The sequence below is a fragment of the Pristis pectinata genome, chromosome 2 (genome assembly GCF_009764475.1).
Source record: "Pristis pectinata isolate sPriPec2 chromosome 2, sPriPec2.1.pri, whole genome shotgun sequence".
NCBI classification, from domain to species: domain Eukaryota; kingdom Metazoa; phylum Chordata; class Chondrichthyes; order Rhinopristiformes; family Pristidae; genus Pristis; species Pristis pectinata.
Window position 1 is genome coordinate 128,874,803 of NC_067406.1, and position 14,896 is coordinate 128,889,698.

At 39.4% G+C, this 14,896-nt stretch overlaps 1 protein-coding gene across 1 annotated transcript in view; it reads left to right on the forward strand.

Annotated features, from left to right (window-relative positions):
* LOC127582551 (janus kinase and microtubule-interacting protein 1-like) overlaps window positions 1-14,896 on the forward strand; it is a 183,999-nt gene that overhangs the window by 103,069 nt on the left and 66,034 nt on the right. Inside the window, 2 exon segments of the mRNA XM_052037908.1 lie at window positions 8,787-8,906; window positions 13,564-13,692. Coding sequence (XP_051893868.1) covers window positions 8,787-8,906; window positions 13,564-13,692 — 249 coding nt within the window.

Genomic DNA, 14,896 nt, shown 5'->3' on the forward strand with positions numbered 1-14,896 from the left:
GGTAGACAGTACAGAGAGTGGGTTGATGGCAGACTGTAGCAAATGCTGATGGCACCAGTGAGGTTGGCATTTCAAGTGTACTGTTTTCTCCTAGCTGAACTCGACCTCTTTTGCTGCTTTAGAATTGCATACATAGAACCTTCTAAAGACATCCATGTCTAATTTTTGACTGCTTTAGCAATTGTCTCTTCTGTTTCAATCGTAAGTGTCTACACAATGCAAGCCTTCTACAAAAATGCTTACAGTTCTGTTCAGTGTTTATTTGCGCAGGGGCTGAGGATTCTCATGCAAGCATGCTCTGATCTTCCACACAGCTAACATCCTAATTGTTCTGCGATATTGGGCTTCTAGTGAAGTGTAGAGGAATGGTATGGACTTCCATAGATCCCCCAGCTGTTATACTGGAAATTCAGTCCACCAGGAGTACAAGTCCAGCAAACCCATTTGTTTCTATGAGAAAAAAGGGAAGAGTAAATATAATTTATATTTACATAATTTCATTTGAGTTAGCTGAAACCCAATTATGTTTTCTTGTATGTTTTAGTCTTTTGATTATTTCTAACATTTTTCAAAATAATTTAAAAATATCTTAATGGTTAATTTTAATAGTTTTTGAATGTTTGGCAATGTCAGAGACATTCACCAACATTCAATCTCTTTGATAGCTTTGACAGCTATCTGGGGGTGTTGCTTAACCAGCTGTTACAGCAATTCAGCTTTTTCCAGTCAGAAAGGCCTTGTGGGTCTCTCCAGTCAGCTGGGAACTGATTTACCTGTAAAAGTTTGCAGTTGGGAATCCATTCCTGGTAACTCATCAGCTTAGGAAGTAGTGAATTTGGGCAGTCTTATCTTTTATAATCTGTTCTTCTAATACTGTGTCACCCTGTTGGTCTCCCTGATGAACACTGAGGCACAGTGATTACTTAACATTTTTGTCATTTCACAGTCATTGCCTGTAAGCTGATTTTAATCATCCCTTTGTGGCCTTGTACATTTCTTGGTTTTAATTGTCTGTATAAGACCATACCATTTCTTTTATATAATGACAATTGAATTTTATAGCTCCTTTTCACCTTACTTTTTTAACATTTTTTTGGTAGATTTTTCTGCATCATGGATCATTTTTCCTGTTAAGTTGCTAAAAGCGACTAATGAAAATTTGATGCCTCCTTTCTGTTTTGAATGATGCATGTAGCTTATAATCTTCATATTACCATGCACATCATAGAGATGGCTGCTGGAGTGGTGTGTGGGAAATTGGCTTGGTGATGAGAGTCTCGTTGCACAAAATCAGCAGCACCGATGATGCTGTGAAACAGGAGGAGGAGCCAGAAGACCCAAGAGGGCGTTCCATGAAAGCCTTGAGTAGCATTGGCATTGCAAATGCATGCTTATATTTCCTGGGTATTCAGTTTGAAACGAGCAGCACCAGACAGACGGAAAAAGACAGCTGAAGATTTTGCACTGATATTAGCAGCTAGAGACAACCAGTTGTTTCTTTTTATTCACTTTCTTTGTCATTCATGAAATAGTAATTGATTTTTCCATCTTCCTCATATTAATGCAAGGTGAACAATGTCTCAGTAATAGACATTGCAAAGTATATCGAGCATTAAAATGGAATATTTACTGATAGTTCTGTATTTTTCCTGTTTCATCTGTCTGTGTGCTTTGGTTTGTCTGTATTTCTCTGGCTGCCAAGAAATGACTTACAAGCATGAAGGTAAGATTGTCCTTTCAGCAAATGGAGACATGTTCTTTTCATTGAGTAACATGGGATACAGTTATTGAACTGATTGTACAAACCCAACAGAGCTTTCCTGTGCAAAGGTTGTACACATCAGCTAGTTCTGTGAAGTGGTATCTTCTGCTGCATTTTTATTTGAAATATAAATGTTTGTTTTGGAGGATAGTAGGGAAAGAATACTACTCTGAATTAGTATATATTTATAGTATCTTCTACTCATATGTTATATTTTTTCTTGTGTTAAGTGCAGTACTGGCAGCACAGTCAGAGTTTCTTTTGCTGAAAGATGTAAAAATGAATTAAGAACAAAAAAGCAATGTAATCATAGAAGAAGTAACACATTGAAGATGACAAATGGAAATGAGCTTTTTCATCTTGTTTGACATGAATGAAAATCCCATGCAACACCTACGGTGTTTGAATTTAAAACCATCTATACAGAGAATGTAAATGATTCTTTTTAAAAAAGTATCTCATTGAACTTCACTGATGTGCTTAGAAGTGCTAATCTTGTCTGAAATTGACTAGTAAAATAACAATGCTGAGTGATTGATGTACAGTTGAGGGGAAGGGAAGGGATTTAATGAACGGCATTGCTTGTGGACTGGGTAATTTCAGTGCACTCAATCACAACCTTCGTCTGGCTCTTTTTATGGATGGGTTTAAACTTCAGCTGAAAAAATCAGTATTCCCATTGGTAGTTGTGCTTGTGTGGGGACCTGACCTCTCAGGTCAAGTAGACTTTCAAATAATACTGAAGTTAACGTACATATAAGAGTTCTGACGGTGTCAAACTCCATCAGAACAGCTGGGACTCTATTATTTAATAGCTCTCCGCTGGTTACTGACGTGAACTGTGTGAGAAATGTATAAATAACCAAAGGTCCCTGTCCCTTGAATTTTGGGTACATTTGCATTTATGCTTTCTGGCAAACTGCATAACCTTTAATTATTAAAGCATTCTGTGAATTGGTACCTTGAATGAGAAGGTTAAAAATGAGTCCAAGACCTATATTAATTCTCAAAGTAATTCTATGAATGCTGATACTGTCAGCCTGAGCTCAAAGCCTTCGAAATGCTCAGGAACAACTCTGTACATTGAGGCAGCCTTTTGTTTCCAATATGGAGACCTAATCTGGTTTTAGATTAGGATCTGCTTTTAGGCTGTTGAAGTCCAATGTAGTGCAAGTTTGGTTGCCAAAAGTTGTTATTGGCCTGCATATATTTGCCATTACATTTTCAGAGATTGCACTTCTGCTGCAGGAGTTCAGAAGCAGGGATGCTTACCCTCCATATGTGCCTCTACAATCTGTATTCTCTTGAGTGGAATCTCTAAAATCTAAACTGGCAATGTAACTCTCATTGCTGATGTGGGAAATGAGAATCTTGTTACTGAGGTAAGGTTTATAGTTTACCCTATCATACCTTCAATCACGCTCTCAGACTTGAGAACACTTAGTGCTGACATTGGGGTCTTCATTTACAATAGTGGCATCTCTCAACTTGATGCCTACAAAAATCATATTAAAACTCAAACACCAGTGCATATTGTTCTGATTTCCAACAATTAAGATTAGATTAATGGAAATCAAAATGTTGCACCTGTTCTTAAAAAAATATTGTAAGGATGGGGTACAAAATCATGAATCAAAAAGTTATATAAGTGCTCAAAATCAATAGGGCTTATTCATTATGTTATCAGACAATTCTTGATGTTTTTGTGTGCATCTCTAGCCAATAGTGTTACAGGTAACATCAACCACAGAGCAAACTAGCTCACATATTATTGCAATAGCAAAGCTGAGGATGTCAAAACAATATATTAAGCATTCATGGGTTAATTTCACAGGCAGTCATATTACTGTAGTCATATGTAATCTGTAAAGGCATTTTAACATTGCAAGATAAATGTAGGAAGAAAGTAGGATGCTTCATTATGATATGCTATGTTAAGTATAAATAAAGCTTATGGCATGCTCTATTTCGTGAAATAACGTACTCATCCTCCTTTTTCCTATGAAGAATTCACTTTGTAAACAATACCTTCGAACTTCTATTGTATGGGGGAAAATGCTTTTGGCACCAGTGAAGTGTGGAGTACAGGGCTGAGATTTCAGCTACAACTCCCTAATTGTGCACTGCATTCTAAATCCCTGAACTCATCACTGAACTAAATCTAACTACATGACTCATCATAGGATTGTTTTCTTTGTTTTGTTTTGCTTCATCAGGTTTTCCTTTCTGCTCTGGTCTCCTCCTCGGCTGTCTCTTCACTGATGTATGACTTTCACATATGGTTGTTGATACTCCAACACTTCTCATCTTGAATTTGTCCGTAGAAATTCAATCTTTGTCTCCACAAAAATGATTATTGAACAGTTGTCTTTGCACTTCGGAGACAGGGATTAAACTTTGCATGAGATATTAAGTTTAATTATGTTTTGATAAGCAGAAATAAAAAAAGCTCGAATATCTAATGAATTAAGATTCTCCTCAGTTTTCTATAAGCTTTGTGTTCTGTGGTTTCCCCATTAAGTTCTCCCTTTGTATTTTAGGCCATTCAAGTGATTCTTATCATATTCAAAAGTTAATTTTAGAATAACTGCTTTGGTGTTAGATATTTTTATCAAAACAATTGCTGGCTGACTATTTCTGATATGATTGGACTCATGAGAGTATGCTTTGACTTTGTTGTACAATGTAAACAGGTGACAAACAAATCAGCAGTCCCTTTGTATGTCTCTCCAATTTCAATCTCATTGAAGTCAAAACCTTCTAATTAAATCTAAGCTCAATCACAGTCCAATCAAAGAATAGCTCAGAATTATTTTAAAACTGGTGGTCTTTTTAAAAAAAAATTCTTAATACTTCTGAAGAATTGCAGGCGATATAGTTTCAGGACCAATACTGAATCTGCCTTTGGGTTTTTTTTGCATCATTGAGGTGTTTTGTGCTGTTTAAATTTTGTGCATGTTGTGTGATTTTTTTTTCAAAAAGCATGCATTTGAGGCTAATTGGAATATTTTGCATTGCAATAGAATTTTTTTTGCTTTTCTGACTTTGAAGATGAATTAAGATCTGATCTAGGTATGAATCTTAATTAAGTTGTTTACACTTTGGTCAATTACTGTATACCAGTAGTCATATAAGTTTGTTTCAGGGGATTTGTTGGAGAAAACTGCAGCCAGTGTTTTCATTAATTATTCTTGACATGGCTCCAAAACCCTTTGAGTGTAGTGACCAAAATCCCGAGGGTGAAGCTACTGTAGTTTTTATGGTTATTGGAACCTCTGAGAGTACTGTAAATGTTTAACATAGTCCTAAATGTGTTTGTTTGTTGCATGATTTAATGTAGAGCTTTTATTTTCTGATATCACCACCATTATGGAAACTACATTTGATTTCATGGTATCCAATTCTTTGATGAAAGCATACAATCTAACAATTTTAGAGAACTGTGAGTATGCTTTAATTTTAATTGATTCTTTGGTGTGTGCTTTTTTTTCTACATGCATTAACTAAAATAATAAATTGCTTTGGTCTGAAATGGGTTCATAGAGTAATTATTGCTTGTAGTCTGTTCTCCCAAGGTAAAATTGGAAAGAGAGATATTTGATTCATATCATAACTATCTCTTCACTGTTATATAAAACAATATTTCATTCTTTTTGCTTCAAGCTACACATTAGTTTTCATGGTACATCAGAAATAAAAGGGAATTCAACTAATAGCAGTTCCTTCTATAGCTGTTTGCTCACAGGATAAAATGAACATGAATGTATGCAGATAATATGTAAAGCATAAGAAAACTGGTGCTCTGCTCGTTCCAATATTGACCAGTTTAGTCAGTACCTTCTATAGTTTATGTATGGAATGGAATTGTGGTTGTGATCTTTTTTATTCCAGCTGTGACTCATGTCATCTCTCCCATTATTTTTCGTCCCACTATTACTGTTGGATGAAGGAAAGAAAACTTCCACTTCTCAGTGCTACCTGATCAGATTGTATCAGAGTCTGTCAACAGAGATAACACTGGAAGCAAAGCCACTTTTAGAGTTTGGTGATTGGTCCCAAGAGTTCTCATTTTACTGAAGTGAATTGAGGTTATCAGAGGTTACTTGCCTCATGACAAATTAGCTTCTCAGTTTTAAACTTAGAGAGGTGACAGTTACTAACTGAACGCTATTTCAGCTGAAGTTTTGAATGCAGTTGAGTTTCTCCATGGGTCTCATGGTCTAATAGAATTTCACTATCAGGGTTCTTTGTACTAGTCCTTTCATCTACTTTGCCTGTGGGGAATAATTTCTAGTTCAATTCTTGACTATAATTTTTTTTACAAGACAGGTATTGATATCAGGAGCAGTATGAACAACTGACCCTCTTTCAGCAGATTCAATTATTGTGCCATCTGACACCATAACTGAATCTAGCACCCAGGAGTGTTTACCTCCTGGTGATTGTATTCTGACTAGGATCAGTACATTAACATATGAACAATATTGCATTCTATTATCATCTGATTATTGACTTGACGATCCATCTACCTTGGGAGAAGATATCACTAGTGTTGGGAATTCTACATGGAAATCTTAGATGTCACCTGATTTATCCTAATTTACTTTTATAGACCAATTTCAGATTTTGTTCAGCATTGCTTAGGCTATCAAGTTGTAGGAAACATTCTTCTTTTGGGGAGGGTGGGAGAGAAGCAAGATCGACTGATTTAATTTGTGAAGCCTGCACATGGTTGTCATTTGGATCATGGAATGTCTTTCCATTTACATTGCACCAGAATCTCCAGGCCATCGAGATGTAAAACTCAGATATCCTTCATGTTTTATCAGTTTGACTTAAGTGGAAACAGATGAACTATATTGCCAATTAAGAGACACAAGAGACTGCAGATGCTGGAAATCTGGAGCAACTCACAAAGGAGCTGGAGGAACTCAGTGGCCAGGCAGCATCTATGAAGGGAAATGGACAGTTGACGTTTCAGGTCGAGACCCTTCATCTGGAGTGGAAAGAAAGTGGGGAGGTAGCTGGTATAAAAAGGTGGGGGAAGGGGCAGAGCAAGAGCTGGCAGGTGATAGGTGGATCCAGATGGGGGGGTGATAGGTGAGGGAGGAGGGAGGGCAGGAATGATGTAGAAGCTGGGAGGTGATAGGTGGAAGTGACAAAGGCCGCAGAAGATGGAATTGGATAGGAGAGAACAGTGAACCATGGAATAAAGGAAGGGGGTGGGGAGGGGAATCGGTGGGAGGGATGTATAGATGATGGACAGATGGAGAGGGTGGGGGAGGGGTAAGAAATGGGGGTGATGGGGGCCAGTGGAATGAGGGAAAAATATATTTTTCCAATTATCCTTTTTTAGATGGCTAACTTAATTTTCTCTTCTAACCCTTCTTCTGTGTCTCAGGTCTATGCTGGTACTCTAATATGGTACAAAGGATGAGTTGTACTGTTGAAGGAGCTTGCCTGCAAATGCATGCTATAAAACAGCGATAGCATATTGTCTTCTTTTTGATAGGCAGTCCCTCAGAATCAAGGATGAATTGCTTCCACTCCAGTTCTGAGGTGCCAGATTTATTGATGTAGCATGTCCCAGCTCTGAAACCTCAGCCATGGAGAAGGACAGGAGCAGTTATACAAAAGGAACTTTAAGTTTCCTTACATCACGTATTATCCTTATTTGGACAGACACAGCCTTACTTTATTGCTGGGTCAAAGTCATGTAATTTCCGACCTACTGTGTTGTGGGGGCTCCATCTCCACAGGCTCTACAGTGGGCCAAGAAGAAGATGTACCATTACATTTTCAGGGCAATCAGAGTTTGGCTATGCTGCCTACATTTGGGAACAAATGATTAGGAATGTCAAAACCTGTTACACAATAGATCTCTGGACCTTTCTGCTTCCATTACAAAATTTTATATTATATTTAAATACAAGGTTTTCTCTGTGATATATAATAAAGAGCACATGTACAGATAAATTATTTTTTGACTACATGATAATGCTCAAAGCCTTTGAGAGACAAGAGCTTACAAGTTCCTGTGGCATATTGTACAATCGGCTTATTCAAAATATATGAAATTGATTTTAATTTTTCATGCAACTCAGGGAATTATCCTCTCTTTGAGATGGGACAGATTGAAATGCTTTAGGAATAACAAGAGACCATTTTACTATTGCGTTTTCAGGACTGAATCAATGAAAACTAATGTGTGGTAAATTTGACTGATGGGTACAATACTTCTAGTTTTATTGCATCTCAGTCTTCAAATGATGTCTTTGTAGGTGTCTGACTGTTGACAATGCTGCAGTGAAAGTTCCTTTCCTACTCAAACCATTACACTCTATGCTAATCAGCACACGAGAGGTCAAGTATAACATTTGCTTCATGTAAAGGATAACTTCACTAATGGCTTTATCAGTTCTGAACTTTCATGTTATAAAGTACAGTTTGCAGTCAGGAGTGACTTGCTAAAATTATTTCTGATACGGTTCATAAGGAAGGCTTTATTGCTCTGTCCAAACATTCTCACTGTCGTGAAGATTGGTGATGCTTTCAGACCTCTGTTCTGCTCTGAACCAGTCAATAGAAAACCAAAGATTTTCTCCACAAGCTTCCAAACTTTCTCTGCATAATCTGAAAAGAAATGTATCCAATGCATCGTGATATTCCTCACCTTTTTAATAAACTTTATGCAATAGGCTGTTCAAAGAGGCCACTTAAAATATTCACTTTCATTGTTGTGGACTGTGAAACCCATTTAATGTCTCCTCTCTGCCATTTTCCTTTTGTGAAGAAGTTTTTCTGATCCAATAACAAATGATTATCCCCCAGCATCTCCATTGAAGTTGCTCCAGAGCCACGTATTGGGACAAGTCATCTGACATTACATATTCTGCAATGCATTAATTCTGAGTTTGGAGCAAAAAGGAGAGCTGAAGGAGTATGTGACCAAATTAGTGAAGTTCAGGGGTACCTTGCTAATGAATAAACTTTTTTTTCTGTGTTTTATTCCCTTCTTTTTCAGAGGCATGTTGTAGAGACATTTTTTGGATTTGATGAGGAATCAGTAGATTCCGAAACCTCTTCATTAGCTTCGTGTACAACCGACAGGACGCCAGCAACTCCAGAAGAAGATTTAGATGAGGTGAGTGACTTTGCCATGTTTGTCCAGCAATCCAATTGGGCTTTGAATGGATAATAAAATGCATCAAAGTCAAAGTTGAGTTTATTGTGCACGTCAAAGTATGCACAGGTGCAATGAAAAACCTGCAGCAGTATCACAGGCACATAGCATCATATAAGCAACAGTCACAAGAAAAAATAAATTAAACACAATTTTTGCAAGAAAGAACACAATTAGAACAAAAAATTCCATTTTAGGGCAAAATTATCAAGCAATGAATAGGATTGAACATAGACCTTAAAGGTTTTTTTTAAATGAATTAAACTTCATTATGTATTTGCAATGCTGAAGGATCACCACTTAGCTTAACAAATAAAGGATCTCTGCTCGATAACTAGTACATGTTTAAAAGGACTACAATTAAAATGAAAAACATGATGCTGGAGGAACTCATCAGGCCAGGCAGCATCCATGGAGAAAAGCAGGTGGTCAACGTTTTGAGTCAGGACCTATTCTTCAGGACTTCAATTCTACAATTGAAATTGCTAGAATAAGGTAGAAAATGCTGGAAATGCACAACAATATTTGTGAGCATCTGAAAAGATTGGTTGAAGGCTCTGCACTAAACAGAAACCTCTTCTTTTCAAGTGTGCATGAAAATATTCTGCCTTTTTCCAAAACTTTATTACCTGACTTCTTTCCATTGGCGGCTAGAGTGGAAATCTGAGCAAGATCCTGAACTCTGCATGAGGCATCCTCAAGCAGTCGCAAGGACACAAGGAAATAGGAGCAGGAGTAGACCACCAGGCCCCTCAAGCCTGCCCCACCATTCAGTTTGATCATGGCTGATCTATGCTGCCCTTGACTCCTCTTAATGCCAGTTCCTCATAACCCTCAATTCCTTGATCTTTCAAATATTTATTTATCTTCAACTTAAATATATCTAATGATCTGGCCTCCACCACCCTCAGAGGCAGAGAATTCCAGAGAAGAAATTCCTATTCATCTCAGTTGTAAGTGAACAGACCCTAATTTTGTAGCTATGTCCCCTAGCTATGTCCTCCTTTCTCCCACTGGTGAAAACATCTCAACATTAAGCCTGTCAAGCCCCTTAAGGATCTTGTATGTTTGAATAACTTCACCCCTTATTCGTCTAAACTCCAAGGAATACAGACCCAAATGGTCCTGCCTCTCTTGATGGAACACCCTCTCATCCCAGGAATTAGTCTCCTTTGGACTGCCTCCAGTCATACCTTATCCATTTTTTAGGTAAGGGGACCAAAACTGTGCACAGTATTCCAAGTGTGGCCTCACCAACAATCTGTACAATTAAGAAAAGCTGTTACATAGTCTACCTCTTGCCACATCTGAGGCTCTCTGCTATTATAATGTGGCCCTATTTCACCACATCATTTCTTGACTAGCTGGGTATGGAGGCAGCTGAGAGCCTTCCAGGTAGTTCATGTCTCCTCTGACTCTTCAGGAAGCTGCATAGTTGCTGTAATGCCCCGTGCTGACACCAAGGTTGCATGCCATATTTGCCCCAATGGTGCTGGCTGTCATTATTGTTCTGAGGAGATTCCTGTGCGGCTTGATGTGACAACATGAAGGATATCTGGAATTCTCTGTTTGCTGTTTTCTTTTCCCTTGGCTGTCATACACTCAGGACACAGATGATGCTGTTCTAAGAGGATGTGCAAGTTTTTGACACTGCTGATTAAATTTGAAGTAAGTCTGACAGTCAGACAGCAGTGAAGTGATTAGGCTGCTCAATCTTATAACATGTGATTGGCCACTTGTACTGGCTGTGGAGATAGTGGGAGTTGTGAGTGTAATTATGAATGTGAGAGCATGTGTTACGCTGAGTGAGGGTCCAACTTGGAAGCATTGATGTGAATAACGTACCTGCTCCTGATCTAGATGGGGAGAATTTGTTCATCTTTATTGCTGGTGTATACCCACCACCTTGTCTTCAATCTCCTCTTTTGCTTGCCACACATTTGCCAATCAACTTTATCATGGATCATCATCATGTTATGCTTGCTAAATGGTAAACATGGTATTCATTTTATACATATTAGGAGTCGGGGCAGGAAGAAGTGAGAGACGTGCACATAACAGAAATGAAAATCAGTTCAAGGTCACACGCTGTGATGACAAATTCAGTAATAAGTAGTCAAAAGTGCCGAGGAAAATGAATTGTGCAATCTTCTGTTTATTAGGGACATGAGGGTGACAGACGCAGTGCCCAATCAATCAATTAACTGAAGGATTTAAACTAAATTGTGGGGCTAATGGTTGTGTTGAGGGGAAATTTAGAAAATTAAGAGAAAGGACGAGGTGATTGTGGCGAGTAACAAAAATGGATTTTGATAACCAGAGTCTGTCAGGAAGGGACAGATGCATACAAAGTGACCGAGGTTGGGCTTTAAATATTCCAGTTAAATCAGATGAGCTGAAGCATGGATCAGTACATGGAATTACGATTTTATTGCAATTGCTGAAATGTGATTGAATGAAGGGCAGGATTGGCAGCTTAATCTTCTGGGGGTTGGAAGTTTCAGGGATGACAGAGGGGGATGCAAAAGAGGAGGGGGAGCCACACTACTGATTAGGGAGAGCATCCCAGCTGTATGTAGAGAGGATGTCCTGGAGGGATCATCCAATGAGGCCATATGCATAGAATTTGGAATAAGAGATGGGCCATCACTTTGCTGGGTTATACTATTGGCCTCCTGATGGTCAGCAGGAACGAGAGGACAAATATAAATCGCAGAAAGGTGTAAAAGCAAAAGGGGGGGGAGAACTCCATCTGCCAGTTCTCTGCCCAAATTTTCACTTGATCTATATGCTGCTGTATTCTGACAACCTTCCTCACTATCCACAACTCCCCCACTTTTCATGTCATTTTCAGACTTACAAATCAGACCACCTACATTTTCATCAAGATCATTTATATATTACTGTATTGCAAACAACAGAGGTCCCAGCACTGATCCTTGCAGAACACCACCGCTTAGAGACCTCCAGTCAGAGAAACACCCCACCACCACGAACCTCTATGACCAAGCCAATTTTGTAACCAACTTATGAATTCAACATGGATCCCATGTGACTTAATCTTCTGGACTAGCATACCAAGAGGGACCTTGTCAAATGCTTTACAAAAGTCCATGAAGGGTCATTGAACTGAAATGTTAAGTGTCCTGTTCTCTTCAGAGATGCTTCTTGATCTGCTGAGTATTTCCAGTGCGTTCCATTTTTATTTCAGAAATATTCATATCTTTTCAAAAGATTTGGCTAGTGTGACAGCTGGCTAACTCGGAGGTTGCAGTTTAGCCAACTACACCCCCACCCCAATCCCCTCTCTCATCATCTAGACATAATTGTGCTGGTGGTTTGGAAGAAGCTGACACCAACAGATCTGCTAAAAGTAAGCTCGGACTTGCTCTATAAGTCAGATAGCTCACTGCTGGCAGAAAATCTGGGTTACTGGAACATCATTTTGGAAGGGGAATACAAAACGTATTCACTGCTATATCACACATTTAGCACTTGTTGCCAAGGGTGAGTGGAGTCAGATAAACCTGAAGAACTGTGAAGAACTGTCGATGTGTTCCATGAATTGCAGGGCCTCTTGAAGCTGCCACATGGCTGATTTCCTAATTGAACAAGGAATAAAGTGATATACATTTATGGTAGACATTTCAGTTTTAGAAAACCATTAGATGCAAAGCAAAGAGAGTCAGAGGAGAAGAGCTTTCTCCCAAATTATGTTTTCTTTAAATTAAATATGGGGAGGAGTTGTTATTTCCGGTCTGCAACTCTTTGTCATCACTGGGGAAAGAAAGAGATACAAATAGGAGGGAAGGGGGGGAGGGGAGGAATGTGTAGAATAAAGGGAATGTCTGTCACAGGATGAGTCAAAATGGCTTAATGAGGGCAGTTACCAGCAGATTAAGCTTCTAGGTCTGTGTAACATATTGTGGGATCTCCTTGGCAGGTTAGATGTAGGATAAGAAAAGTTGAGCTAACTATGATATATGGGTTGGCACGGTAGTGTAGCGGTTAGCATAATGCTATTACAGCACCAGCGACCCGGGTTCAATTCCAGCCACCGTCTGTAAGGAGTTTGTACGTTCTCCGTGTGTCTGCTTGGGTTTCCTCCGGGTGCTCCGGTTTCCTCCCACATTCCAAAGACATACAGGGTAGGAAGTTGTGGGCATGCTATGTTGGCGCCGGAAGCGTGGCGACACTTGTGGGCTGCCCTCAGAACACTATACAAAAGATGCATTTCACTGTGTGTTTCGATGTACATGTAACCATTAAAGAAATCTTATCTAAAGACAGAAAATAAAAAATGCTGCAAAAACTGAGCACATCAGGCAGCATTTGTGGAAAGAGAAACAGTTAATGTTTTAGATGAGGGAACCTTCATTAGGCCTGAGAAAGAGAGAAACAAGTTAGTCTAGGTAGTAGAGAAAGTGACTGAGATTTTTTTTTCTATCATTTTCTGTTTTTGTTTCAGATTTCCAGCATCTGCAGTTTTTTTTCTCATTTTCATTTACCCAAGAAGAGTTGTTGAATTGCTTACTTGAAGCAAAAAATGTGCAAATTGTATTTGGTTTTCATCATAAATTGACAACCCAGTCCACACATTTCCTCTTTTTTTTACAAGGCCCTAAACAGGGAAGAGTCTGAACTGAGATTCCGCCAGCTTACTCGAGAATACCAGGCTCTCCAGAGAGCTTATGCACTGCTTCAGGAACAAGTCGGTGGGACACTGGATGTGGAGCGAGAAACCCGGGTAGGTGACAGAGGCAGTATAAATCTCGGAGTGAGGTGGTTTTGTCAGAAGCTTCTCTGTCCTCAGTTTCCAACTCTTCTCCTTTCCTACCAGTAACGTGGTGTTTAAGAGTTCCTTTCAGTAATGTTGCGTCATTCAAACCATCCAGCATGCTGCCACAAATAAATCCTGATAACTTGCATCTTTTTTTTGAATGTGAGCCTGCAGAAAATACTGTGGAAGTATCAGTCATTCCAGGAACAAATAAGCCTGTGAAAGTACATTGATGCACAGAGTCACACAGCACAGAAAAGGCCTTTTGGCCCACCACATCCATGCCAGCCTTTTGGCCCATCTTCACTAATCCCATTTGCCTGCATTATTGGTATCGGTTTATTATTGGTATAGGTTTATTATTGTCACTTGTACCGAGGTACAGTGAAAAGCTTGTCTTACAAACCGATTGTATAGGTCAATTCATTACACAGTGCATTGAAGTAGTACAGGTAAAAACAATAACAGTACAGAGAAAAGTGTCACAGCTACGGAGAAAGTGCAGTGCAATAAGGTGGAAGGTCACAACAAGATAGATCGTGAGGTCATAGTCCATCTCATTGTTTAAGGGAACCGTTCAATAGTCTTATCACAGTGGGGTAGAAGCTGTCCTTAAGTCTGGTGGTATGTGCCCTCAGGCTCCTGTATCTTCTGCCTGATGGAAGAGGAGAGAAGAGAGAATGTCCTGGGTGGGTGGGGTCTTTGATTATGCTGACTGCTACACCAAGACAACGAGAGGTAGAGACAGAGTCCAAGGAGGGGAGGCTGGTGTCCGTGATGCACTGGGTTGTGTCCACAACTCTCTGCAGCTTCTTGCTGTCCTGGGCAGAGCAGTTGCCATACGAAGCCGTGATACATCCAGATAGGATGCTTTCTATGGTGCATTGGTAAAAGTTGGTGAGAGTCAAAGAGGACAAACCAAATTTCTTTAGGCTCCTGAGGAAGTAAAGGCTCTGGTGAGCTTTCTTGGCTGTGGCATCTGCATGATTTGACCAGGACAGGCTGTTGGTGATGTTCACTCCCAGGAACTTGAAGCTGTCAACCCTCTCGACCTCAGCACCATTGACGTAGACAGGTGCCTGTACACCGCCCCCTTTCCGAAGGCCTGTATCCTTCAATGCCTTGCCTGTTTTATGTGCCTATCTAAATGCCTCACACATATATCTAATTT